Raw genomic sequence first — 27,407 nt, 5'->3', positions numbered from 1 at the left:
TTGTCTGTCTACAGTTTAATGCTTTTCTGTTTGTCTGACAGGTAAGCTGCAAAGTGCTTCAGTTTTTCCACCAATACATGATGGGCTGTAACTACTTCTGGATGCTTTGTGAAGGCATTTATCTTCATACTCTCATTGTGGTGGCAGTATTTGCTGAAGAGCAGCGTCTGCACTGGTATTACCTCTTGGGTTGGGGTATGTGGCATTTCCTCTCCTTCCTGTTCTTTACTTTCTTCTGTTCTTCTTTCTTCTGGTTTCCAGTGGCTGGTAGTGTGAGGGCCCCTAGGCCAGCTGGTGACAGCCTTGCAGAGGGAGCAAGGTTTTGGTTTTTTTCTGTTAAGTATTAGGCAGTGCTCCTAATGAATCATAAAACATAGTACTGATATTCTACTTTGAAAAATATTTGATTTAAGAGAAGACATAAGACACTTCCAAATTTATTGGTACAAAAGCCTCCCACAGAAATTGGAAGTTAAGGCACTTAAAAGTATGTGTCCTTTAAGCAGGACCTTTACACACACTACAGTTTGAAAGTTTGTGCTTGTATAAAATCATTAATTTATTTATATAATAATAATATTATTATTATTTTACAATATATTTACAAATATATAAATACACACACAACTACAGATAAACACATAGAAAAAGGAAGGGAAATGCTAAAGCCAGGTCTTGTGTATTGTTAATCGCAGTGTTCCTAGCAGTGATTATAGTTCAACAATACATTGCATTTTATTGCACCAACAAATAAATCCCATTTCTCAATAAAAGCAGTTGCTAACTTATCTTCTTTTCCTTACTCCAGAAGGGTTTTCTTCTTGCAATCTGGATACTTTATAACCGTGATCACTCAGTGTGCAGAACCAGTGAGCTGGCCAGAAATATAGGGGCCCCTGAGAAATAATCACACCTGATTTGAAGCATGAGGAGCAATGATTCCCTTGTCCTTTTTAAATGGCCCCTACATGCTATTCCCAGAAATGGTGCCTAGGATGGGTTGAGATGGGAACAGTGGTGTTCAAGGAAAGCCTTTCCATTAGATGAATTGCTTGTTAGACAGATTGTCAGAAGAATAATCTCCTAGGGGCTACCACAGCTTCCAGCTATAGTAACTCCCTCCCATAGCATGTTATGCCCCACGTGAACCAACTGGAATCAGCTTAGCAAAATAGCCTCTCATGTTAGAGCAAATGGATTGTGCATCTCAGTAAGTGCGGCAAATTGCATTCTACGCCCAAAATATTTATTTTGACATTGGGTCCGATATATTTGACTAAAAACCTTGAGACAGTAGCTGGCTCAATCTTGTATTTGGTGCATTGTGGTAATATGCCAACCCTGCATGTATTTTATCATGAATCAATATCCATGAGAATGCTAATCGGGAGATGACTAAATGAACTATCTGAATTTTATTAAGGAGAGCTGTTAAAAATGCAAAACTGATTCCTGCCATACTTCCATGGAAGACAAACCATTGCCTGTTTTGCCTTTGTCATACTGACAGCTTTGCACATTACAATTTCACTTCAGTAGATGTAAAACCACTCAGGTGGAGCAAGAAAGCAAGAGTTATCAGTGCTATCTGAGGCTGAAATTAGAACTGCTTGCAAGAAGAATGATCTTGTTTTTATTCAAGCAATCTGAATACAGATTGTTTCCATAAAACTTTCAAACGTCGCTCCAACATCATCAGCAGTAATGACATATCACAGACATTAACATACCAGAATGCTGATGTTTGGATAAGTTTTGAAATCATTTGCAAGCCTTCACCCAAAATCCACACAACTCAACTACGTATTGGTTTTTTATCGAAAGCACATTCTAGTTTTGAAATGTTTATATGCTAGCAAAAACGAAGTGTAAAAAAGCTACTCCGCCCGTGGTTTTTTGAAATGTGAAATTAGACTCCAGTCCTTTATATGCTTACCTAGGAGTAAGTCCAACTCATCTCAGAGTAGACGTGTATAAAATTGCACTCTCAGAATCATTTTCTGTCTTTATCTTCAAATCAGCCCAGTTACTGTTGCCAATACCGATGAATTTATTTTCAGTTACAGCAAAAATAGAGCAGTGCTTATTGCTTAAACCTGAAGAATACGAGAAGGCATAGATTCGGCTGAGAAGTTATGCCAAACCATGGTTTAGCGTTAGGGAGACAAGCACGCAGCAGCCTTGGATTCACACGCTTCCAGCTCCTCCTCCTTTACAAATGACAGGAGGTGATTAGAAGCTTTGGCCTTCGATTTCGAAGGAACCAGTTTCTCGAGTCGTGCAAACCCAGGGATGGTGGTTTGTTCTGACTTGTTAGTTAAAACAAAGCAGGACCAAGTCAACTGTATTCATGTAAATAAAAGCAAAAGAACCCTGTTGAATCAAACCAAAGGTCGAACTCTTCCAGCATCCTGTTCCCACAGTGGCCAAGCAAATGCCTATGGGAAGCCTGCAGTCAGGCCATTAGTCCAACAGCAATCTCCTCTCTCCTACGCCCCAGTGGCTGCTTTTCAGAGGTAAACCATCCTCAGAACTGAAGCCATCTTAATTAGTAGCTACTGGTAGCCCTGTCCTCCCTAATTTGTCAAATCTCCTTTTAAAGGCATCTCAGTTGGTGGTCATCATCACCACATCTTGCAGTAGCGAATTCCATAGTCGGCTTTGTGCTCTATGTTGAATGTCAGAAAACCTAAACAGCAACACTTTCTTCAAAGGACTAAAGTCCTATGAAGCACATGTATACTTGCAGCACTAGCCTTTTGCCTTGGAAAACATTTAAGGCAGGAAACATGCTTTCAAAGTGTAGAAGACTTTGCCAATCTACCGTATTGGCCTGGATACTAGCCGCACCTTTAAAATTGGAGGGGGGGGGAGAAAAAATACCTGAATTTAAGCCACTTCATTCCTCGCTGCTCCTGGCTGCACACTGGGCGGGGAGGGGGGGAGCTGCGCTGTGTTTCCCCTTCCTCGCTCTCTCCCTTCCTGGCCTTGGGGGAGAGGATGGGGGCCTACACATGGGGCGGGCGCCACTTTGCCGCGCTCCTGGCGCTGTTTGCCCCATGCTTCTGGCTGCATACCATAAGGTCGCGAATATAAGCTACACTTTAACTATTCACAGTCGGAATTTGGGGGGAGGAAAGTGAGGCTTATATTCAGGCCAATACGGTATTTAGAGGCATACGGCTCTGAACATTATTATAGAAAAGAATAGCTCTTAAAATGAGTGGCAGCAGTTTGCTTTAAAATGGCAGTGTTTTATTTTTTAAAAAAACAGACGGAAGTCAATAACCAAAGAAAGTATTCCATGCTCCACTACACCTCACCCCCCGAATGTTAGTATAATCAATATCTGTAAGCAGTCCCCTCCAACTGAATTCCCTGACATTTATTTATTTTTAGTTATTTCAGCATTTTTGGAGGCTTACCTCAACCAGAGCAATGATTTGAGTGCAAAAACTTTTCACTCCTTCAGACACCCTGAGCCTGTACTTAATGTGACAGGGGGCAAGCTTGTCAGGGAAGTGTTAAAAGAAAAATGCTTTGGAAAAATAACTGTATGTATGTGCTTGTCAGCCTTAACTCCATGGCTTGTCTCAGCCAGCAGCGCTAACATCTCTCGCACTGACAAGGCATATTCATTACAAGACTCGCTTGCAAAGGTTCTTTTGTACAGCCAGAGTAAGAAATATATTTACAGTCGGTGGTCAAGTTACCCTGGCTGCATGCACAACATACATTTAAAGCACAAACAATGCTGGGAACTATAGTGTGCTGGGAATTGTAGCATGGTGTGGGGTAAACCACATTTCCCAGGATTCTTTGGGGGACGTCTCTTGCTGTGCTTCTCTCCCTTTAGTAAGAACCAACAAGATCTGGAAAGCTGCAGGTTCCTCACGCTTTAAGGCCTTCATATGTAGTAGCTGTCTTGTGGGAACATTCTTTATCACATAGGTACTGCACTTTATGGACAGAGATAGGCTTGTTACTCTCTAATTCACATTTCTTTATGATTTTCATAAGGTTTTTTCAGCCTAACATAGATTGCATTACAAAAACTGAAATGTGATGCATATAATTATCCATTCTAGGGTTTCCTTTAGTGCCGGCATCAATTCATGCTGTGGCAAGAACCAAATACTTCAACGATAAGTAAGTATCATGTTTGTTCTTTATAGTTTACTTAGCATTTCTTTATAAAAACAAAGCAATTTTGCTCTTTTAGTAAATGTTTTTTTCCTCTCCTTCCAGCTGCTGGATTAGTGTGGACACTCACTTGTTGTATGTTGTTCATGGGCCTGTGATGGCAGCTTTATTGGTGAGAAAATCAATTCCTATTGCATTAAGAGCACTGTATTATTATTATTTTGCCTATTATTATTATTATTATTATTATTATTATTATTATTATTACTACTACTACTACTACTACCATATTGGCCCAGGTATAAGCCACACCCGCAAATAAGTTGCACCTTTAAAATTAAAATTCGGTGGCCCCTTCGTTCCTTTGGACCCGCACTCCCGGGCTGCTTCGGGGGGGGGGGGGAGGAGCTGAGATGTTTTGCCGGCAGCGTGAGGTCACGAATATAAGCTGCACTTTAACTTTTCACAGTGGAAACTGGAAAAAAGTGTGGCTTATATTCAGGCCAATACGGTATCTAAATCCAAGTAAATGGTACTCAGAGTGGACCCACTGAAATTAATAGGCCTAAATTAGCTATGACCATTAATTTCAGTTGGTCTGCTCTGAATCAGACTAACATTGGATACAACCTGTTATTTTTTCTTATTCTTATTTTATTAATGATATTATTAATGATTACACTTATGACTTAGTATTTTTATCCCTCTTTTCTGCATGGCACCCAACACTGCTAATAGCAATAATTTAAGATTATTTAAATTTTAAAATAACACGGTAATGTAAAACTATTTCTGAGCAAGCCTGGTTAGAATCAGACAGGTGCACTGCAATCCTATGCGTACTTATTTGGAAGTAAGTGCATAGGATTGCATTCTGAGGCTATAAGCCTGCACACACTTAGCTGAGAGTAAGCCCCCATTGAAAACAGTGGGGGCTACCCTATGTATGTGCAGCTGTTTTCATGGGGGTTATCTCTTAAGACTTTAAAAAAAAACATGTAGAGGTCAGGCATGTGCAAACTTGTTCCCACCACTGCTCACTTAGTTAAATGTCTGGGTAGGGCCAGGTAGGACACCTGTCTGAAGTCCTGGAGAGCCACAGCTAGTCATTGTAAAGCAGGGATAGCCAATATGGTGTGCTCCAGATACAGTGGATGCTTGGGTTGCAAACGTGATCCGTGTGGGAGGCATGTTCGCAACCTGCAGCACGCACAGGTTGCAATTTGGCGCTTCTGCACATGCGCGAGTGCCGAAACCCGGAAGTAACCTGTTCTGGTACTTCCGGGTTCGGCGCAGTGCGCAACCCGAAATCGCACAACCTGAAGCGTCTGTAACCTGAGGTATGACTGTATTGGACTACAACTCCCATCATTCCTGGCTGTTGCCTCTGCTGGCAGGGGCTGATGGGAGTTGTAGTACAACAACACCTTGGCTGCCCCTGATATAGAGCTAGATTTGAGCTAGGTTTTCTAATATAAGGCCACTTCCTGTGTTCCTAACGCAATCCATGCAAAGATGGAAATGGAACTGTGTAAAGAAACAGTTTTTGTGGCAGGCCTCAATTCTCTGCACAATGTCTTGAGCATAATATGAGCAAGTGTTTCCTTTCCTTCCTTTCTGTATAATCATGCTGTGTCTCCTCTTCACCCCACCACCTTCCTCGTTCCTCCTTGGCTGAATTTGCATGCCTTTCTCAGCTTTTTCTTATGTGTTCTTCCTTCAGCTCCTTTTATTATCCTTGCAGCTTGATACGTCTTTGTCTTCTTGTTAATTGGCCCTGTGTGATCTTTTGAAGGAGCTGACTCATTATTTTGGGATATTTGTAGTTCCTGGTTGACTCCAGATACCTGGAAAGCACGGGTGGCAGCAGGGAGCTTCTCAATATGCCAGACATGGTTTCAGCAACATGATTGTATTGATTATGTGGTTATATATCTATAGCATTAGGCCAACATATTTTAACCCCAGTGGTTTTTGGTCCTTTCAAATGATGCAAAAGTCATCTCAGAGACTGGATTAATATTCAGGAGACAGGGAAGGAACTAAGGAACTTCCAGCTGGGAGTGGGTCTCTTACGTTTAAAGATGAAATTGTTATTTCCTCCCCCACCCTTCCCCACCCCCTAACTAGAAGAGGGAGAAAGCTTTGTTGCTGCTTCAAGTAGCATATTGGCTGCCCTCAGGAACCCAGAAGCTTTCCTTTTGAAATTTGGGGAATTAGGCCCTGTGTGAACAACTCTATTTAATGTGTTTATATGCCGTTTTTCATCACTTCAAAATAATCTTAAAGAAATTTAACATAAGAATAAATAAACCACATAATTAAAAATCACAAAACAAAATAGAAGTAATAGTATGATGTCAATAACAGAACACAGACATAAAACCAGCACTATAATACAAGACAGACTCAAGGTTCAAAACCATCTAACCCAAGTCTCCAAAAGTGATAGAAAATAAATCCAAAGTGTCTCACAACCAAATGAACAATAATAAATATAAGAGTTCAGAAAACATAAAGGTAAAGGGACCCCTGACCATTAGGTCCAGTCGTGGCCAACTCTGGGGTTGCGGCGCTCATCTCGCTTTATTGGCCGAGGGAGCCAGCATACAGCTTCCGGGTCATGAGCAGCACACAGAAACGCCGTTTACCTTCCCACTGGAGCGGTACCTATTTATCTACTTGCACTTTGACGTGCTTTCAAACTTCTAGGTTGGCAGGAGCAGGGACCGAGCAATGGGAGCTCACCCCGTTGCGGGGATTCGAACCACAGACCTTCTGATCAGCAAGTCCTAGGCTCTGTGGTTTAACCCACAGCGCCACCCATTCAGAAAACATACTCCCTAAAAATAACCAGACTGAGTTGTACTCAGTGTGCCGCTAAGACTGAGGTTCCATCATTGAAAAGATTTCTCCTTGAGCAACACAATCTTCTCCCCCATCTCCTCCCCCAACACACCCACTAAATCTGTTCCGAAGATGATTTGGGGGTGGTGTGGGGCACACAGGAGCGAGGAGAGGGAGGAAATCCCCTTGCACTAGTGCTAAGATGTGCACTAATGCAAAGCATTAGTAAGTTGAATACTGCCCAAAGTCAATAGAGAAAAGAAATCTATACCGTATTATCTAAAAACAATACAAAAAAAGGTAACCTAATTCAACAGCTAATTCAACTGAAAAAGAGAAAGAATGGCATCCAACACAGAAATAAAATGGTGGTATACAAAATTGGAGGGGGCGGGCACTATTCCCATAGGACCTTCCACGAAAGCTCACCACCCAAGCATAAGGCAGGAATGGCCGGCCTTAATATGGATTGTAGCTGCTACCGCCAAGCAAAACTCTTGAACTGGCTACCACGAATCCTGAAGCTGTTCCATGCCTGTGTATTGTTTACTGCCTAGATTTTGATAGCTGTTTCTAGTAGGATTGCAACTGGCAAGACTGGCCAAGTCAGACCATCTCTCTTAGCGCAGTCTACACAAACTGGCAAGAGCTCTCCAGATTTTCAGGCAGGGAATCTCTCCTGCTGAGGATTGAACCTGGGACCTTCTACATGCAAAGCACCTTCCCCACAGCTTTATATACATAACCTGTGTAAAATCAGCATGTTGACACCCCAGAAGGTTCAAAACGGGATGACCTGGTATTTATGATGTGCATCATAAGCAGAAATACTCTGGCGATGAGTAAGGCGGAAATGGCAATGGAAGTAGCCTCAGTCTGTCTTCACAACGTTAATTTAGTTTTCAGTTTTCCGACAGAGTTTTGATGCCTTTTTAAAACAAGAAAACAATAATATATTTGGAGAAATAGTAGGTTGCTTATGGTAGTCAGGCTTCAATGACTCAATTCATTTACCCAGAATGGAAACGGCACATGATTGTTTTCCGTGTAACGGTCTGTGAAAGAGGGCTGCTGTGCTTAATGCCATACTAAATTTTATCATCTGGATGGGAATACTTTGCCTGCCCTCTGGCCTCTCGAGAACCACAACCAGCTCAAGATTTATTGCAGCAGTCTGGTTTTTCCCCCCTCCGCTCTGGGATCCTAAAGGCCAAGGTTGGCTGATGATGTGCAAAGCTTTTCCTATTTCTGAACTCCACCACCACTACACCCAAGCTTTATGCTTTGGTTACTCTGCAAAGTAAAGCCCATCATCTTTTTAAAAAGGAACTCTAATCACTCTCAGAAAAGAAACGAAAGAAAGGGAAAAAAACAGGTGTGATGATTGCTGGCTTCAAATCCTCTCCTTTACTATCTGGCATGCTCATTACAGTGCTGCTTTTCCAAAAATACATTGGCTATGAGCTCAGAAGCCACTGAAGGAGAGATAATGGTACTTGGGCTCAAAGCAGACATGTCTTTTCTTTTCTTAATTGGTGCAGTGTCTGTGTTGCTTCCAGAATCATATGATTTCGGCTTAAGCAATCTGAGGAACTGAGCTCACAAAACCAGTACAGGGCCCTGATTCAGGTTGTGATCCCAATGGGTGTCTGCTGTTTGCCCCCTGAATGAACCATTTGCTGTAAAACTGCATACTTGGGAACAAGTGGGGCAAGGGGATTTTAAGCAGGAAACCAGTACAGAGCCCCTGTCCAGAAAAGGAGTGCATTCTGGGTCAGGGTGGATCTGTGGTCTAAACCACTGAGCCTCTTAAGCTTGCTGATCGGAAGGTCGGCGGTTCGAATCCCCGTGATGAAGTGAGCTCCCATTGCTCTCTCCCAGCTTCTGCCAACCTAGCAGCTTGAAAGCCTACCAGCACGAGTAGATAAATAGGTATTGCTCTGGCAGTAAGGTAAATGGTGTTTCCGTATGCTCTGGCTTCTGTCATGGTGTTCTGTTGCACCAGTAGCAGTTTAGTCATGCTGGCCACATGACCTGGAAAGCTGTCTGTGGACAAATGCCGGCTCCCTTGGCCTGAAAGCGAGATGAGCGCCACAACCCCATAGCCACCTTTGACTGGACTTCACCGTCCAGGGGTCCTTTACCATTACCTTGATGACAAAGCGCACGTGCTTTGTCATCAAAATAGACAGTTTAAGCACCTGTTTTTAAAACAAAAACAAACCAATAATTCTGCCTTTATACAGGGGCAGAGACCTTTTTGTCCTTCTTGCTCAGTTCTCTCCACACCACTGGTCTTCAGCTGATGGGTTGGACCCAGTGGATCACAGCCTGATCCAAGGTGGGTCACAGCAGGAGCACTACTACCAGTATGTGGTAAAAGATTAAGAAATGAGTCCTCAAGTGCATATTTGGATTATGAGTGAGTCCTGAAAAAAATTGAAGATGCCTGATCTACACTAACCAACAGTGGGTTTTTCCAGGATTTCAAACAGGGAGTCTCTCCCAGCCGATGCTGAGGATTGAACCTGGGCCTTCTGCATGCAAAACAGGTCCTCTGTCACTGAGCTATAGCCCTTCCCCTGAAAGACGCTTAGGGACTAAATGTGTAGCTGTTCGAAAAGGGATTTTTGGTGCTGGGGGAGCAACCATCCCATGCCAAATAGCAGAGGGTAATTTTAGTTGAAACAATTACACCAGAAAGCTTGCGCCTTCCTTCCCATGAACTCTTGTCCTGCTTCCCCCCAATTGCACCACACACACACACACACACACACACACACACACCGCTAATTAATGTTAGAAAATGAAATTACTCAACTGCAAATGACATTTCTAGAGTCAGAAGTAGTTTGGCCCTAAGGTGGCAGGTTTTTTTGAATAAGCACCAATTACGAGCATTCCTCAGCAACTTAAAGACTATAAAATTATAACCGCCCCCACAGCGCGCACACATGCCTAAGCATTGTTTCAATGCTGAAAGGGGGGAAAGTGTACATTTGTTCTCTGGTTTCTATATATGTGTTTTAGTTTCTAATGTATCTGTGATTAATTGCGGCACTTTTAGCAGAGAGCTAAGCTTCAGAAAGACACTCCACATGGTGTGGAACAGGGAAAGGAACATTTTTAAACAGTGTTATTTAATAAAAAATACAGAAAAAACGAGAACAATTTATTCCTTCTGAATATTGGAGAGGGTGTGATAGAGCAGTGTTCCCCAACCTTGGGCCTCCAGCTGTTTTTGGACTACAATTCCCATCATCTTTGACCACTGGTCTTGCTAGCGAGGGATGATGGGAGTTGTAGTCCAAAAACAGCTGGAGGCCCAAGGTTGGGGAACACTGTGATAGAGGAACAGACAGCAGGTGGCAAAGCACCTGCCTCTACATGGTTTTCTTCTCCAGATGGCTCTATTGCAGCCTTCCTCAGTCTTGTGCTCCCCAGATACCTAGAACTACAATTCCAGTCAACCCAGCCACCATAGCCAGTGCACAGGTGTTATGGGATTTGTAGTCCAACGACTTCTGGAAGGCACCAGCATGTGCCTTGCCTCCTTACAGCCTTTGGCCTCTTTGACTGGGGACTATCCCCTGCTAAATACACCCAGTTGTTAGTTCTACGTTACCTGCATTTGGATAGTTGGCAATGTTTTTTCACCTTCATCCAACCAAGGAGGATTCATTCTGAACCAGATGCTCTATTGCTCCTGTTGGCTATTCCCCAGGGATCAGTCGACAGGGATTAGGGAGCATCCAGTTCAGGGATGCCGATAATATCTTGCAGGCTATAAACTCAGTCTGGTCCTGAGAATACAATTTGCCGAGTCCTAAAATATGTGACCTAGGAAACTGGACCATTGGTCCATGTTATTTTCCCTTGCTTCCAGCTCTAGTCTTACAATTTATTTTTACAAAGTTCCAGAGTGTCAGCTTCATGTTTGAATCCACTTAATTTTACATGTCACTGATATGAGTTATGCACCGTTTTCATGTAATGCAATTTCAATTGATCTCGTTTCAAAATGTCTGTGGAAACAAAATATGTGTGTGTGCGATATTTTAATGTTTTACAAGTTACTTTTTTTGTAAATAAAATAAATCTAAAATGATGGTTGATTAATAAAGCATTTATTCTTACAGGTCAATTTTTTCTTTTTGCTTAACATTGTGCGAGTTCTAGTAACCAAGCTAAGAGACACTCATCGCGCCGAGTCCAACATGTACATGAAAGCTGTCAGAGCCACTTTAATCCTTGTGCCCTTATTAGGAATTCAGTTTGTCATTATTCCATGGAGGCCAGAAAACAAGCTTGCGGGCGAAGTATATGATTACATCATGCATATATTAATGCATTACCAGGTATGGGTCTGGTAACACTGTGGTTTTTATGTTGTGGTTGTTATTTTTTTAGTTAGGTATGTAAAGATGGGGGAGAAATTTGTTCGGATATCTACCCAATTTGCATTTGCTTGAACCGACATGTGAACTGAATCACAAGCATCCCTTTTCAATGTGTACTTCTCTGAATTTTGTGTTGCAGTTCACCTACCAAGCAATGCACACCAAGTATTAAGTCAAAGCACACGCAAAAATACCTATCTTAGTGAAAACAACATACAGTGGTACCTCGGGTTACATACGCTTCAGGTCACATACGCTTCAGGTTACAGACTCTGCTAACCCAGAAATAGTGCTTCAGGTTAAGAACTTTGCTTCAGGGTAAGAACAGAAATCGGGCTCCGGCGGCGCGGCGGCAGCAGGAGGCCCCATTAGCTAAAGTGGTGCTTCAGGTTAAGAACAGTTTCAGGTTAAGAACAGACCTCCAGAATGAATTAAGTACTTAACCCGAGGTACCACTGTACAAAAAAAAACCTCCATTGAATTAAGGGAAATTGCTTGTAACTTGCTACCCTGATGGTCTCCCGAGTTAACAAAGAAGCTACAAGGGGCTGAAATAGAGACTGCCTGTTGCCATTTAGAAATGTAATAGCGTTTTCTCTGCAGAATAACATCCTCATCTGGAAAAATAACACCATGAAGTATCCCCTACCAGGTTTCCCATACTAGAAGTGGCTCTGAACTATGAGAGTCAATTCATCTCTAGCTCTTTACATCATCTTCCCTCTTTATGAGATTGTCCTTATCACATAGCAGTTTCAGTCAAAGCATTTGATGAGGATCCTGTCTCACTGTTCAGTAAGCTCATAAATGCTTTAGTAGCATGAGCTAGTTTTGTTGCAACAAATGGGGCAAAATTGCCATATGAAGAAAGTGGACAGCTTAAAAATAAGTGGTAAAAACAAAGTGGTCTGAGATCCACCTCTCTTTACCCAGTTCAAATCCTATAGCTCCGCATTAGGAGGCTTGAGGAGTTCTGTTTTTGTTAATCTTGATGCAAACTGACCAGATCTCTACCTCCCTGATGTGTGTGCAGATGGGAACATAATTCTCCTTAGGATTCTGCCCTTCTATGTATTTTGTGATACAAAATTCTTCCTCGAAAAATGGTCCCCATAATGTGGTTTTTGAAAAATGCATATTTTAAGATAAAACACATTTAGAAACACGTCTATTGAGATAAAATATGCACTTCATTAGTATTTTGTGATAAAATAGAATTTATTTGTGCAGGATTTTTTTTAAAAAAAAAACCCCATGATTACTGTAGAAACTGAATAGAACATACAAATGAACAAACATGAGAAATTGGCGTGGGTTGGAAATAGATTGCTCCATCTATCTGCAGTTACACAGGTGGTACTTAACAAGAATAAGCAAAAACAAAGTAAGTGAAGTGCTGCATTAGTCAGAGACAGGTATTTAATTAGATACAGATATAGAAATGTGGAAGACTGAACTCAAGTTTGGAAAAACAAGACACTTGAGAGAAATCAAAATTAACAGATTTGCCCAACCCTGTTTCTTCATTTAGATTACATTACAGATAAATAATGGTATATATCAATTAAGGCACAGGAAGCTGCCTTTGTAACAGGCCAGACTACTTGTCCGTCTAGCCTACTATTGCTTAATTAGACATCTTTCTCCTCAGCTACTGTCAGAAGCAGTTCATCAGGTGAGACCGAGCTGCTTATGCTAGCTTCACAGCAGGTGGGTCACTACTGGCTATTGGTAGGGGCAACAGGGAAGTCAGCATGGTGCAAACGCACCAGCAGGAGTGCCAGATTGGCTGTGCAGGTGTTTGTACTGCAGCAAAAACTCTACACCAGCTCATTCCTCCCCCTTTGGATAAGCAACAGTGATCTACCTGCTGCGAAGCCAGCATAAGCAGCTCGGTCTCACCTGGCAAGCTGCCTCTAAGAGCAGGAGATGAGAAAGATCTGCCTGCCTGGCAAGCCGCTTCTGCTTGCTACCTGAGATGCCAGGGATTGATCCTGGAACTTTCCACCTGCAAAGCATGTACTCTACTACTGAGCCATGGCCCATTCCCAAACAAATTTATATATTAATGAATTAAATCCTTGTTAATTAGGATTTATTAGCAATTATTGCTATTGACTTAAATAAGGGAAATGCAATACAAGCTGGGCAACTTAAACTAAGTAATAATGCACAGTCTTTATATGGTGGTTTAGAACATTCAGAACATTTCATATATTTTAGTCCAAGCCAAATGTAATGACAAACCATAGTTTATCACTGAATGAGCAACAAACCTTGGCGGAAAAGGGATTGCATGTGCTGCAATAATTCCATTATAATGTGGATGTTAGTGCATGCATGGAAGTTGGGTGCTCACAATCCCAATTCTGCCCTAGGCAGGGGCGTAGGAAGGGTGCGGGGGTGGTGGCTCACCCCGGGTGTCACCTTGACGGGAGTGACAAAATGGCGGGCAGTACTCACCGCAGGGCCTGCAGTGCGCCTGAGCCACGTGTCTCAGGCGCCCGCAGGCTGTGTGCTGGCCGCCCATTGCCTCCCCCCAGCCGTAGAGCTATAATATAATATAATATAATATAATATAATATAATATAATATAGCCACCAAATATCTGCAATATAATTACCAATTAAGCAAGGAGGACAGTAGTGTCGGGGTCAAACTGTCAAGCATTTACAGATCTAAATTCCATGCTATTTCACCCTTTTTAAACAATTCATAAACAGAGGCCTCTCTTCACCTTTTTGTACAATGTACAATGGCAAGGTTCTTTACTGTGCATGCATTTTTATTACCCATTTACTGCTGTTCCCTTCTGTCTTGTAGAAATAACATCACTTTTGGACACATTTTGCCCTCCACATCAGGCTCCTTTTCTCACCTCAGACAAACTCCTCTACAGAACTGTTAACTAAAATCTAATTTCAAGGCCATCTGAGCAAACTCGTTGTCTTTAAGCCATGATCCCCGTTATCCTCTTGTGAAAGACAGTATGGCTATATAACTGTAAATGAGGGGAGAATTTAGAGGGATAAGAGCAGGAAAGGAGGAAATTGTGTGACCCAAAGTGTCTTTCGTTAGAGAGGATAGGGGCACAAATGAGAAAGACCTGCGTTTTGGTGTTGGAAAAGTATATCTGTCTGCAGTCTGATGAACACCTGTAAATACTCAATTGAACACAATAAGATTTACTTCCCAAGGCCACATGGATTGAATTGCCTTGTACTACACATTTTGGTAGTACAACATAGTTTACTATTGTGTGTGCCTTGTGAGGTTTCCTTTTCAAATATGAGCTTCAAGGGGGATGAGGATCATAGGAACACATAGGAAGCTGCCTGATACTGAGTCAGACGACTGGTCCATCTAGCTCAGTACTGTCTCAGTTTAAGTGTGTGTCTTATGGAGCAAATGCAGGCTGCGCAGCTATCCCAGAAGCCAGAACAGCAAGAGGGATCGCTGCTTTCGCTGTGCAGCGATCCCTCTTGTTGTTCTTCTGGCTTCTGAGATTCAGAATATTTTTTTTCTTGTTTTCCTCCTCCAAAAACTAGGTGCGTCTTATGGTCTGGTGCGTCTTATAGAGCGAAAAATACGGCATGTTCGTGACAAAAATCAGAGTGAAGCTGCTACTGGCACAAACGGAAGCTTATGCCACAATAGATCTGCTTGTCTTTTAGGGGTGATACGTGATGTTTTTCTCGTCCTTTTTTTTTCTTTTCTTTTTGAGAATGTATAGCAGCTTTTAAACCAATGTACCACGGATTTCCATCTCCCATTTGGTGGATATGTTTCTCACACAAAGACGCCCACTCTCTTGATTCTCTTAGTTGAGGATGTGCCATTGATGGCTTTGATATCGCGGTGAAGGGGAGATAACCTGGCAGATATCACTGTTTTGTCTTTCAACAATGAGAAGCTGTAATTGTAGGACAGTTTTCTTTAGCTACATTAGAGTCCAACTATACAGCATGAAATGAAGGTGGTATTAAATTTTGTATCATTACTTTGCACCCTAAGCAGCCATGGCATAGATAAAGAAAGAGTCTGAATAATTTTCTCTCTTTTCTTCTTCTTAGGGTTTACTTGTGGCAACTATTTTCTGTTTCTTCAATGGAGAGGTAAGCATATGAAACAGTGGGACTTTATGTTATGGCAATTTACAAGACTGTTGTTCACTCTTAGTATAATAAGGAGACATGGGTGACTTTCTCCCAGCTCATGTCAGTTTGGCTTGGAAAATCAGCCAAGCTGCTTCTTTGAAAATAACAGAAAAAACACGGTTTATGTTCCATGGAAGTGCATGTTAAGAAATTGCTGCTGGGAAAACTACATTTCCCAAGGGTCACTGGGGCATTTCTTTCTGGCAGCACACTGGTCAAGAGAAGGGAGAGATCTCTCTCCTTTCTTCCTTCTTGGGGCTGGAAAAACACCATTACTGCTGCCCAGCCAGGTATGTGCTCTTTAAAGGGGGAAAAGCCATTTTGGTGTGTCACTGCAGAATGGAGTGCTGCAGATATAGGGGGAACTTTTCTCCCATAAACTTTGTTAACGTATCTTAGGAGCCAAGTCCAATGGTTATTCTTCCTCCCCACCTTTCTAACAGAGCTCAGGGGATGGTTGTGAGGGGGGGACTTCATCCCTTGCACTGTCTTAAGCTGATTTATCTTAGGATCCAATGTCATAGACTCTTTTCATTTTTTGAATAAATCGTGACATTTTTGAAAGCTCTTTTTTAAAAAAAAACTTGATTTGTGGCAGGCACTGTAAAGACACACTTTGAGAAACACAAGCCCAACATCCCTTACCACATCTGGAAATAGTTGCATGACTGTTTGGATCCTGGCTATAAAATATAATATCATAAAATGGTGACACAGAAAGTGTATGTATATGTCATTAATGTGTCTGAGTATTGACTGCAAACGTCCATTTGTATGATTAAACCCGTACATACGAATTCCTTGTGCTAAATATTGAAGCATTGAAAGGCTGGCTACAAAGCATTCATGTTGTCCAGCCTTTCGTTCACACATTTAATATCTAGCACTGGCCTTCCAGAAGTCCATGGAAAGCACACACCCCTGCTGCCGCCACCCCAAAAATCATTGAACCAGTGTTCTCTCACACTCTCATCTTGTTGCATCAATATTTTATATGACTTTATGTTTAGATTCCTCCTCTACTATAATGATTAAAAAAACATTGGGGGAAGAATGTCAAACATCCCTTCGATATCTATTAGAAGTAATTCTTGAAAGGCCATGTAAGAAAAGGGGAGAAAGAATCTTAATGATGCTGCAAGATTATTTGACTACCTGCTGGAAAGCAAAAACTCACACTCCCCTTATCGATGTGTTCATTCAGTATCTTGAGAAGAGCAAAATTGCAACCACTACCTTTAACCCCAGACCCTGGGCAGAATGTGACAACAGACATAGAGTCTGTATGAGTGGTTGGGAACTCTGGCACTGCCCATTAAACTCTCATCAGCCCTTTTATAATCCTAAAGTCTGCAAGCTGAACTATAAGAATAGAGGTTGGTGGCTCATGACAGGAGTGAGGAACCTCACTCAGGCCTGGGGTGGAATGTAGCCCTCCAGATCTCTTTATCAGGCCCTGGGAACTCTTCCCTACTCTCTCTAAGCTCATATCACTGGCCCTATTTTGCCCCACAAGTGTTTTTGCCTGACTGGAATGTGTCGAACTGTGGCACTGCCTCTTTGCTTGTCTGGATGGAAGACAGAGGGGGGTGCGTGTAGAAACTAGTTTGCTTTACCAAGGTAAAATTTACACTTTCTCTCCAGCTGCTTTTGCCTGTGGCCCCAGGAAGGTCCTTGGACTAAAAGAGGTCCCCCACCCCTGGCTCAGAGGAGATCAGTATCCAAGCAAAGCCACGGTGGCTGTTGTGAGAGCTAGTGTGGTGTAGTGGTTAAGAACAGTGGACCTGTAATCTGGTGAACCGGGTTTGATTCCCCACTCCTCCACATGCAGCTGCTGGGTGACCTTGGGCTAGTCATACTTCTTTGAAGTCTCTCAGCCCCACTCACCTCACAGAGTGTTTGTTGTGGGGGAGGAAGGGAAAGGAGAATGAGACTCCTTCGGGTAGTGATAAAGCGGGATATCAAATCCAAACTCCTCTTCTTTTTCTTGTCTCAAGAAGGGCGTGCATAAACTGGGGGTCCATTTCAACATCAAGTTGCCCCTGTTGTCTTTGTGTGACAGCTCTCACAGAAGGACCCCAACCTGGAAGTGAGGCATTACCAAAGGTTCCTCCAGCTGCCATGGTCTCCCTCTCCCAAACTTGGCATCATTTTCTGCATAATTAGGCTGCTCAAAACTGCCACACTGGGGTTTTGCTAACACACCAGTGCCAACAGCCACTATTCCATTTTGTTGCACTAGCACTGTAGTGACATGAAGAAGCCCTGCGGCCATTTTACAGGCTGCTATGTGCATTGGACCCACCCAGACAAAACTGCCACAACATCCTCACAAACAGCTGCCTGACATAAAGAGATGCATTTTATATTTTATTTATACAGGACGGCTTAATGAAATGAAAGCTAAGAGGAAAGGAGGAAATCCTAAAATTGCTTGTTGTCATTTTCTAGCTATAATGAAGCAGCAGCCAATGACACATTCTTAGTGAAGGGGGAAATACTGTATGCCATCATTCTGAAGCTTTGCCAATGTATTAATTAGGATATACAAGTTGCGAGATAGGAATGCCTGTTGGAGCTGTCAACTTTTTCATTATCTGTTCTCACGCAGAAACCCAAAGGCCTAGTTTTCAGATCAGAGCTGTGCATGAATACATTATCTCCCATAGACAGTTTTAAAATATTAAATATCCATACAAAATGTGTTTCCCAAGGCCTAAAGCATTTGGGGTTTGCAATCTGTTTCTCCTTTGACTGGTTAGAATCCATACAGGTGTTTACAATGCGAGTCTGTGCATGTCTGCTGAGAAGTAAGGCCCATTGAGTTCAGTGGGCTTCATTCCCAGGAAAGTTTTTGAGGGATCGCAGGCCTCAATCTGAATATTAAAAACTGTGTTTTATTGATTTATTGTTTAGAACCTAAAACTAAAGCTTTAATATTAAGCTGACTTCCAAGAATTGGGCTGAAATCCTTCAGTCGGAAAGGCAGTGGAATTTCAAGGCAATTAACATCTAAGCAAATGTGTTTCCGGTTAGGCTGTAAATTATTTTAAACTCAGATATCCCAGCTTTACTGATTTTTTGGCACAGGTGTTAGTATATATAGATTTTTCTTCTTTTCTAAAATTTTAACTCGTATAAAAGGAGGGGGGAACCTTTGCTCTCCAGATGTGGTAGGATTACAGTTTATAACATAAACAGGATGGGGAGGGGAAGACAGTGGCAAAACCAATGCATCAGTGGAGACAATTTGGCAGTCAGGCCAGTGCCTTGGCACTGCACTGCTGCCTAGTCCCTCTCCCTCCTGCTAAATTGCAGCATTGCTGCTGATGGGAGGTCAGGTAAGTACTGCCATTGCTTCAACCACTGCAGGAATTAGCTAGAGGAATAAATAGGTCTGTCTTGCTATAAAGCACCTCCTTATGTTCCTTCACTTTGGCGGGGCAAAACTGATCCTGGTTGTTGAAGGAAAATAAATTGGCCCCTCTGGTTGTCTCTTCTGGAATGAGGGATTCTAAGAGATTTCCAGAGGCTCTGGAATTGGGAAAACAGAATAATCTGAATCTGCATTGTTTTATCCGACACCTGCACAAGTTCTCTTCTAATTATACAGTTCTCTGGAAAAAACAAAACACCTATGTTATTATAAAAAAAGCCAATATATCTCTATAAAACCCAATATATTCTCTGACCAATCTAAAAACCCAATATATTCTCTGACCCAAAAAGAAACTTGACCCCCATGAAGTCTGCCCATAATTTCTCACCTCTAAGGGAAGGGGGAAACAATGTGCAATCTTTTTCCTGCTGACTTAGAAATCACATGGTTTTATCTCCCACCCCAAATTTGGATCCGATCAGTTTTAAGCACAAAATTGATGTGTGCGTTCTTATTGAGCAAATTGCTTACTTGAAATGTGTCTCTTCTACTGATTACTTCATCACTTAAGGCCATCTTTAGATGTACATTACGTTTTCCCAATATGCAGACATACAGGCAGGCATTTGTCTGTCTCAGGAGACAATGAAGTCAAACTGTTGCAAGGTTGCAGCACCTGCTGCGGCTGTAAAGACTGATACGGGAGAGACATGTTTTGTTGCAGCTGGGGCAAATAAAGGTGTCTGGTGTGCTGCTACAAATGCACCACATAACAGTGGTGCAGACGTAACAGTGGCATCAACCTACTGATATTTTTCTGAGTCTCGATACTGAACTTAACATTACACTATAGTTTCATAATAATCTGTGGTTTCTCTTATTGGAAGTGCTGAGAGTGGAGATGTTGCATGTCTTATGACCTAAGGTCAAGGCCAGGATCCAGGAACCACAGACTTCACATCCCAGCTTTACTAAGAACTCACTGTGTGGCATTTGGAAGCCCTGTCTACATAGGCTCCAGTGGTACAGGCACTGCTAATTTTGCTGGAATCTGTGCTTCATGCTACTACTTCCTAAGCAAATAGAACTATCCCATATTTTTTTCCAGGGAGCTTTTAGCTATCGAATTGGCCTAAAGCAAACTGAGTCTGAGGGCAAAAAGTATAAACCAGAAAGAGATATGTCAACTTCCCCACCTTCCTCATTTTTTAGTTACACAAGAAGTTGTTTTACATAGTGTCACCCCACTGACCCATCTAGCTCAGAATTGTCTACACTGATTGGCAGAAGCTCTCTCTGTCTTCAGAATGGGGTCACTGTCAGCCCTACCAGGAGATGCTCAGGATTAGACCTGGGACCTTCTGTATGCAGAGTATAGGCTGTACCACAGAGCTATGGTCCTTCCCCAATAAGAATATAAGAGCCCTGATGGATCAGGCATAAAGTTCATCTTATCCTGTATCCAATTAGATGCCACTAAAAAACTCCCAAACAGGGCATTAAAGGCAATTGCCTGATGTTGCCCCCCATCCCTGCAACTGGTTTTCAGTGACATGGAAGTCCTATTTTGCTACCACAGCTATTAGTCATTTGATAGACCTGCATGAATTCTCTTTAGTCTACCTAAGCTAGTGGCAATCCCCACATCTTGTAGCAGCAGAAAACTCCCTAAGTTAATTCCTGCCAGCTATTCTTGTCCCCGTGAGCTGGCATCTTAGTGCCAGTAGTGCTTGCTTGTTGCTAGCATGAACCGGCTATTTAGCTTAGTCACTTTCCCCCCAAAGCAATTCACGAAGTGGGGCAGAGCTGCTACCCTCACTTTCCAGCACGTGGGTGATTGTTGCCTACTGAAAGAGAAAGAGGTGAGGCAGCAGGGAGGCTGGCACGGTGCAAACACTGGCAAGAGTGCTGGATTCGTTTTGCCCATGCATTTGCACCACACTGCCCTCGTACCTGAACTCCTGACCACCTGCCACCTCACTGTGCTTCCTGCCCTCTGCGTCCTCAGCTAGGCTGCTGCCCTCACATGAACTGGAGGATGTCATATGATTCTACCACTAGTCTGTAGGTCCCTGGGGAAGCATCACATAGGAAAAGTCTAAGGCCAACCCTGGTTGAGTGATAATATAGTTTCTGTGTTCATGTTTCAGGATAACACAGTTGATTTTTCAGCACACTTTCAGAGAACCTAGAAGAATTCTGGTTTCCTCTACCAAAATTTCCATGCTGTGCCTTAGATTCAGTGCAACCAGTTAGCTTAAAGCTTGGGAGCCGCAGCTCTCCATTCCTTCCAGTGAAATTGTCCGGCTAGCCTTTGCCAGGTGCATAGAGATCAAAGTTTTGTTTTCTGGTATGGCTCAGGAAAGGAATTAATAATAGTGCAAGAGGAGCTCAGTTTCTCAGTGATTTATTGCTTATTACTGGACTGGTTTGCATGAAGGCAGAATCAGGTGAAACTGATCCAAAATAAATGGTTTCAAAAACAATGTTCCATATCTGCGTTTGGAACAAGTGATTCAGCCTTATTTATTCACAAATGTTCAGTACCAGAAAAGCTTTGTCTAGAACACTGAAATAATAGCTTGATTTCATGTCTTATAAGCCTAGCCGTGTCAGATGTAAGTCCGATTTAATTCAATAGGGCTTACTCCCAGGTAAGTGACATGAGGATTGGAGCTTTAATCAATGGGAAAACATAATGCCATTTGTGTTCAGCCCTTGCATTGGAAGGTCTGAGGACATAGCTGTTAGGAAGCTAGGCGAGCACTGTATTGCCTCTCTTAAACAAGAACAGAACAGTAACTGGAAACTTATGATTCTACCCAACTAACTAAGTCCAGTGCCACCTAGTGTCTAAACTGTATGGTGGCGCTATCCACACAGCCCTCTAAGAGCATCAGTCTCACTATTACTGAAAGGGGAATGTCTATTGGCTGGCCATCTCCTCTTTGTGAGATCAGTTTGAGAGGACCAGGCAAAAGTGAATGAACGCAAAATGACATTTATAATACAAAAACGGTGCCTGTACACCTGCTGCTACCATGTTGATGGTGTTTATGCAGCCTGCCTGCTTTGCATAGATAATATGTGTTTACAGAGACTGTGAGGAGGAGATAATAAATTACTGAAATTTTATTTCAGTAGTTTACTGGAATTTTTTTACTAGAACCTCAAGCTCCACCAACTGGAGTGTGGTACGAAATAGTGGATTGGGTTCTAACAAATTAACATATCTAGAAATAAGAAACAAGATGGCTCAAACAAACATTTCATTTTTACAACATCCTAATCCCTTCAGATATAAATTTGGATGTCTTCCTGGTTGTCCGCCCAAGCTTTTCAGCACCCTACTTTGGAGCAGGCTGGAGGCTTTTTGCTATTACTGTTGTGAGCCAGAAATCTTTGCAGGTCTGTTGCAAATATTAATCTCCCAGCCGACTCTGGTTTATATGCACAGGGTTTTAAAACCTCTTGTTTATTAATATTAAGTCTGATCTTTTAGCACAAAGCTTTCCCAATTAGACCGCAGTCCCTTAGGGAGATTCAATTAGGCCAGCATATTTATAAATAACTGGTGCAGTGCGTCGTAGCTGAGAGAGTAAGCCATGATATAAGAAGCCCCCAAGGCGCATAGGCAAATTCTCCATTCCTTTGCTTCACCTCTTCCCCTACAATCAAGGGATTATGACACTCTCTTTCCATGTGTACTGTAAGAAATCCAGAGATAATGTGTGTGAAACATTTTGAATATTCAGAAGTATTATAAACAGTAGGGTTGTGTCTATGTAGAGTAGATTCACTGAAATTAATAGGTTAGTCAAGTTAATCAATTTCAGTGGGTCTCCTCTGAGTAGGACTAATGTCGGATAAAATCTGACAGCTACAATCCTATATACATATATACCTGGTCATAAGTCCCTTCTATGGCATTTACTTTTCAATAGACATGAGTAGGATTGCATCATATTGTTCTCCCTCTGCCAGTTCATTCAGAACAGATGTATACTATAAACAATGCCTTCCTGGGGTGAGGAGGGTGAAACTAATGGGAGGCTGTGATCCCCCATCAGGAGGACTTTCTGAAGCTACTTTTTCTTCAAAATACAGTTGCCTAAGCCTACTTTTTAAAAGTGTTTATAGTAACATGCAGTCAGATTCCAGTTGTGTTAGGTAGGGCTTTCTAATAGTAACACTGGTGGGTAGGTAACCTTATGCACTGCACTGCTCATTTGCCTATCACTCATGTTTTTTGGCATTAATTTCCACCATGAAAAGTCTGGCCAACAAATTACATTACATTTACATTTTTCCTCTCTCGCTTTTCCTCCAAGGAACTCAAGGTGGTCTCTTCCATTCCTCATTTTATCCTCATGTGAGGGAGATTGGGCTGAGAGACTAGCCCAATGAGTTTTGCAGCCGAGTGGTGCTGTGGGTTAAACCACAGAGCCTAGGACTTGCCGATCAGAAGGTCAGCGGTTCGAATCCCCGCGACGGGGTGAGCTCCCGTTGCTCGGTTCCTGCTCCTGCCAACCTAGCAGTTCGAAAGCACGTCAAAGTGCAAGTAGATAAATAGGTACCGCTCCGGCGGGAAGGTAAACGGCGTTTCCGTGCGCTGCTCTGGTTTGCCAGAAGCGGCTTAGTCATGCTGGCCACATGACCTTGAAGCTGTACGCCGGCTCCCTCGGCCAGTAAAGCAAGATGAGCGCCGCAACCCCAGAGTCAGTCACGACTGGACCTAATGGTCAGGGGTCCCTTTACCCTTTACCTTTAGGCATGAACCTTGGGTCTCCCAAGTCCCAAATACACCACACTGGCTTTCCAGTATTCATGGTCTGTTTGGGGGGAAATAAACTAATGTCTTCCATAATCAAGATTTGTGCATTAATGAGACAGAATGAATAGAGAGATGATTTGTGAATCTTAAACAAAATGCGTGGTGTTTGGGGAAGCAGCCATTATTCAGCAAAGCGCTTTGAAATCTACATATGAACCACTTTGAACAGATGGAAATTAGGCTCTCTTTCATATTGCTCAGTCTCTGCCCTTTCAACATTCTTCAAATACTTCATTTTGTATTTGAATAGCAAATGGTTAGACTCAGAATATATTATCAAATATTGCAGGGGGGGAAATCTATTAACAATGCTAACAAAGTGGCACTGGTAATGCTTGTTGTATCCACAGTCTTTAAGGATCAAGAAATGAAGAATAAACAGCTGAACAAATGCCTTTCAGCTTTGCTGCATTACTAGTTTTAGATTCAATGCTTTAAAATTTCTGTTCAGTTTAATTTTCAAAACATAACTTTCTTTTTACTTTTTTACTTCCTGACTGGACCAAAACAATCCTTATGCATATGTCTCCTTTTGCATTGTGGCCTTTGTTGATAACCAGCAACATGGTTGGCTACCTCTTGTTCTTTTCTGGACTTTAGCAGCTTAATCTGGGAAAACCATTTGCTCTGCATCCACATTATTTACATTCTTTGCTCAGAAGTAAGCCCCATTGTGTTTGGTGGGGCTTACATCCAGGCAGATCTGCATAGGATTGCAGCCTTCAAACCTTTTGCTGGATCTCATTTTAAAATAAATTGTTTTCTTTTTAAGAAAAAGAAAGATTCTAGCTTCATGGTTGCATCATGAAAATTAATATTAAATTCTTTTTTTGAGGGAGCCTTGGGCAAAAGGAACTTCAGAAAAGGTTCATACTGTCAAAACTTATTTAACTAAGGAATAGCAAACCTCTTGTGAGACCACATTCTTGTCAATGCCATTTTATGTTCTCCACAATTGACTGGACCAACAGCCAGTACATTGTAAGGGGGGGGGGATGGTGATGACCATAAAAACATAGCACTCAAGTCTACCTGTAGCAGCCTCAGTGCACATCCAAAGAACTCAAGAGTGCAGGGCCTCTGCCCATGAAAGCCAAAAGCTGATGCCAGACCTGATCTTCAGCAGCAAGATCCCCATTTATGAAAAGCTAAGCAGGCTCATTTAATCCTTTTTTTAAAGCATACACTGTGAGTATATGGAATACTGTATGGAATATATACAATGGACTGGATCCAGAAAGCCCCATGCATGAATGGGAGGCATTTCTGCTCACACATAAAGTGGGTTGTCAACTTCTGCCGTTCCCAGTACCCCTTCCCACAGCATTCTGGAGGGTCCCTGGACTAACAGGAGCGTTAGGACTGCACTGGCATGCCAGTTCTTTGGATCTCACCTAATTTCACCATCACCTTTTGCAGTTATACCCCCAATGAAAGTAGCCACCATGCCAGCTGGTTTTTTAGAGGGAAGGCAAGATTTATCAGCCACTGTGTTAGAATCAATTCAGATTACCCCCTTATCTTCTATTGCACTAGCCTAAACTCTATTGTCTTATATCTGCAGGTCCAAGGAGCTTTGAAGAGGCAATGGATGCAGTATAAGACCCAGTGGGGTCAAAGACGGCGAGAACATTGTTCTACGCGATCTACCTCCTACACAGCCACTTCCATCACGGAGGTTCCAATTTATCCATACCACCACGACTCCAACAGTGAACAGTTTAATGGAAAGTATATAGAAGACTCTGAACTTGTTGCATTAAAATCTGGAGAGACGTCTGCTTAGCTTACGAATGAAGGACTTCCTATTTGTACAAGGAGGAGGAGACTTCAAGGCGACTGCAAAAGTGTGCACAGTCAGGTGCATATACAAGCAACAGATGGCAACAGCTTGAGTCTAAAGAAACAGATGTGGCAGATGGCTCTAGTACTCTTAAAGGCCAATAGGTCCAAGGCTAGAGCTAGCCAGTGAGAAGCATGGAATTTCACTAGTTTCAGAACTTGACCATATGAAATGAGGGATGCACTCATAAAAACAACAACCATCCATTAGCTGTCCCATGACAACCTGGGAGATGCCATTGTTTCTATACATGGATCTTTGTTCTCCAAGCTGAGCTGAAAGCGTATAGGAGATGGTTAACAGCTATTACATTAGATACTTTCTTTTTACACTCAACCTTGGAACCATAAACATGAACTATTTCTCAGCATCCTGGAAAGAGTTTGTTCTTTGAATTTAAGTAAAAAAATCTTAAAGATTTTTTGCGTTTAGAGCAAAACAATAGGAATCATTCCATTATATTTAAATCCTCACTGTCTCAAGAGGATTTCATGCAGTATTATTCTGACATCAAGCACAGTCAGAAATGAAGGTAAAATATTTATTGTGCCACAAGCATTCAAAAAGACTACATTGCCTAAGAAACAGACGGTTCTGTCAGAGTATAATGAGTGGACCCAAAAGACTTTGTTCAGCATTCCATATACTGGTTGCTTGATATTAATCATTTATTGGGAAATTGTCAGCCATATTTTTCAGTCCAGCAGATATAGGGAACAATTTTTCTCTACAAATAAACTGTGAAATGTACTTCAAAATTAGTTTTTTTTCCTTTTTAAAATTGATACTTCTGAGCTTCTAAATACTTACAATTTTACAGTTGCTTCTAAATATTCATCATTTATTTTGCTAATGAAGTCATAACTCTTAAGGATAAGGAATACATAGAGGGGGTTGTCCACTAGGGCCTTAAACTTTTGGACCCCATTCATACCTCATTGCACATGGCAGTTCAATGTGGCTTCTAAAAACACACACACACACACACACACACACACACACTCAAATGAAAGAACCATATTGGAGGGAGAAGAATTTAGTGGGTTGTCCAATTCTGCATTTCTTTTCCTGTGGACATGCAAAAGTCAGAGGTTTCTACACCCACATCCCATCTCTCCCTCCAGCATCAGACAAGCAAGAGGCATTATTACGGTTAAAGGACCCATTCAAGCCAGTCAAAAGCATTTCAGTCCCAGTAAATTTAGTTATACATTCATGTTCAAAGCACTTCCGATAAAAAGCCAAAATCTGAATTATTGAGATAACTGGATCCATAAAATAAATAATATTATTATATTAACACTTGATTTAGCATATACCAACATTTAAGTGATTAGCAAGGTCAGATAAGAATACCCACCTTCACATCCAAAAGTAGTCCCGAAGCTGATGACCTTAGTACCTAGTAACTGCTCCTCTCCCCAAACACATTACAGTGGTACCTCAGGATGCAAACGGGATCCGTTCCGGAGCCCTGTTCACATCCTGAAGCAAATGCAACCCGTGACTGCGCGTCTGCGTGTCGCGATTCACCACTTCCGTGCATGCGCGTGACGTCATTTTGAGCATCTGCGCATGCGCGAGTGGCAAAACCCAGAAGTAACGCATTCCGTTATTTCCGGGTCACCGCGGAGCGCAACCCGAAAGCGCTCAACCTGAAGCATATTCAACCCGAGATATGACTGTATTAAATTACTCAAACCCAATAGCAAGAAAACTCTCCCCAGAGTTCTTCAGGAAGCAGTTCCATTATGCAGTCTTTGGAGGGTTAGGCAAGGTAGGCGGGAACATGTGTTGTTCCCCA

The 27,407-nt window shown here is 42.2% G+C and overlaps 1 protein-coding gene across 2 annotated transcripts in view; it reads left to right on the top strand.

Moving 5' to 3' along the window:
- CALCR (calcitonin receptor) overlaps positions 1-26,353 on the top strand; it is a 160,436-nt gene extending 134,083 nt beyond the window's left edge. For both annotated transcript variants that reach the window (XM_028750736.2, XM_028750737.2), the window contains exons 8-13: positions 42-195; positions 4,089-4,149; positions 4,249-4,315; positions 11,130-11,348; positions 15,464-15,505; positions 25,325-26,353. In XM_028750736.2, coding sequence (XP_028606569.1) covers positions 42-195; positions 4,089-4,149; positions 4,249-4,315; positions 11,130-11,348; positions 15,464-15,505; positions 25,325-25,546 — 765 coding nt within the window. In that variant the 3' untranslated portion in view covers positions 25,547-26,353. The remainder of the gene's footprint in view (positions 1-41; positions 196-4,088; positions 4,150-4,248; positions 4,316-11,129; positions 11,349-15,463; positions 15,506-25,324) is intronic.
- The last annotated feature ends 1,054 nt before the right edge of the window (positions 26,354-27,407 follow it).

Source organism: Podarcis muralis, chromosome 12, assembly GCF_964188315.1.
Source record: "Podarcis muralis chromosome 12, rPodMur119.hap1.1, whole genome shotgun sequence".
NCBI lineage: Eukaryota > Metazoa > Chordata > Lepidosauria > Squamata > Lacertidae > Podarcis > Podarcis muralis.
Note: the sequence above shows the minus strand (reverse complement) of the source record. Positions and strands in the feature narration are given on the sequence as shown.